The 1,438-nt window shown below is 45.8% G+C and overlaps 1 protein-coding gene across 2 annotated transcripts in view; it reads left to right on the top strand.

Moving 5' to 3' along the window:
- The first annotated feature begins 359 nt into the window (after window positions 1-359).
- Window positions 360-1,438, top strand: part of Chrna6 (cholinergic receptor nicotinic alpha 6 subunit) — a 9,004-nt gene continuing 7,925 nt past the window's right edge. The window contains exon 1 of one of the 2 annotated variants that reach the window (XM_028768250.1): window positions 360-613. In XM_028768250.1, coding sequence (XP_028624083.1) covers window positions 535-613 — 79 coding nt within the window. In that variant the 5' untranslated portion in view covers window positions 360-534. The remainder of the gene's footprint in view (window positions 614-1,438) is intronic. The other variant, XM_028768251.1, reaches the window with a different exon arrangement.

The following is a 1,438-nucleotide window of genomic DNA, read 5'->3' as shown; positions in this document are numbered from 1 at the left end:
CCTTTCACAGGGGTCGCCTAAGACCATCAGAAACCACAGACATTTACATTATGGCTCACAACCGTAGAAAATTGCAGCTGTGAAGTAGCACCCCCCCCCTCTTATGCGGTGGGGGGGCGGGGCGCCGTGGTCACCAAAACACGCAGAACCGCATTAAAGAGATGCAGTATTAGGAAGGTTTAAAACCGCTGCCCTAAAGACTAGCGGGCGTGGGCGAGGCGGCAGGTCTCTAAGGGGCCTGTCTAGCTAGTGTCTCAGCCTGCCTTTCTTCATCTTCCCCGCACAGAGGTCTAGGGTGACAGGACATGTGACTGCCAGCCGAGGCAGCAGTGTTGGCTCTCCTTGCCCTTCATATCTTTTTAAGCCTGGGATGCAGGGAGCAGCTGTGTGATGTCCCGAGTTTTCACTTCACAGAAGATCCGTGTGGACTTCCCGGAGCTTCCTGAGGCTTTCATGATCTGATTCTCGAAGCTGACTGACAGCTGTGTTTTTCACAGCCCTCTGTGTAAAAATCCGAATTCGGGTGCCTTTATCATGCTGAACAGCTGGGACCGGGGATACCTTCACTGGGGTTTGTGTCTGTGGATATCTGGATTCTTGGCTTTCTTTAAAGGTGAGTGGCTGCAGCTTATGTCCTGGAACGTAATTAGTTATATGCATTTCCTCTCCTTTTGCATCTTGTCTGGATCCAAATTATTAGAGGACTTTCGTTAGATAGGTTTAACCTAAGAGATAAGATTTGGAAAGTAAGATAGGGAAAACATTGAAACATACTATAAGTCATATTTCATCTTTCTAACTAAAATATGTTTTCCCAATTAGCATACAAAATCATCTGCTTTTATAGCCATTTATATTATCAATATGCTCCATTTACTTATTGATAGTAAAATGTAATATATTTTTCCCATGGTAATTTGTTAGCAGGTAGTTATGATTCAGCCTGTGAACCCTACCAATATATGCAATTGTTTTCATTGGGAAACCTGTCTCGTTGTCTATACTAAGCGTGAGCTTGCTGGTTTTAAAAGTTGACTCAGACCCAGCTGCTGCACTGAGCAGACACACACACACTCACTCACGAACAGGCACACATGCACACATCCCACTATAAGGTTTCAGGGGGTCTGATAATGAAGTCCACCAGGGCCTCAGACAGAGGAAATAGTAACAGCAGCCAGGAGGGTTTCTCACTGTCTCCTGAAGCAATGTTTTCTTCCTGGTTAATTACACTGGAGAGAATGGCAGGTGACGTGTCCAAGTTTCTTTTCTGCTGCCATCCTAGCATTTAGCGTTTCAAAATAGATGCACGAAGCACCTTCACTGAGGGACACAGCAGTTACTCTGTCCGTTTTGCCTGTTAGTCTTTCAAGCCCATTCATTCCTCTCTCTCTCTCTCTCTCTCTCTCTCTCTCTCTCTCTCTCTCTCTCTCTCTCT

This window comes from Grammomys surdaster, unplaced genomic scaffold (genome assembly GCF_004785775.1).
Source record: "Grammomys surdaster isolate TR1022 unplaced genomic scaffold, NIH_TR_1.0 185, whole genome shotgun sequence".
NCBI lineage: Eukaryota > Metazoa > Chordata > Mammalia > Rodentia > Muridae > Grammomys > Grammomys surdaster.
Note: the sequence above shows the minus strand (reverse complement) of the source record. Positions and strands in the feature narration are given on the sequence as shown.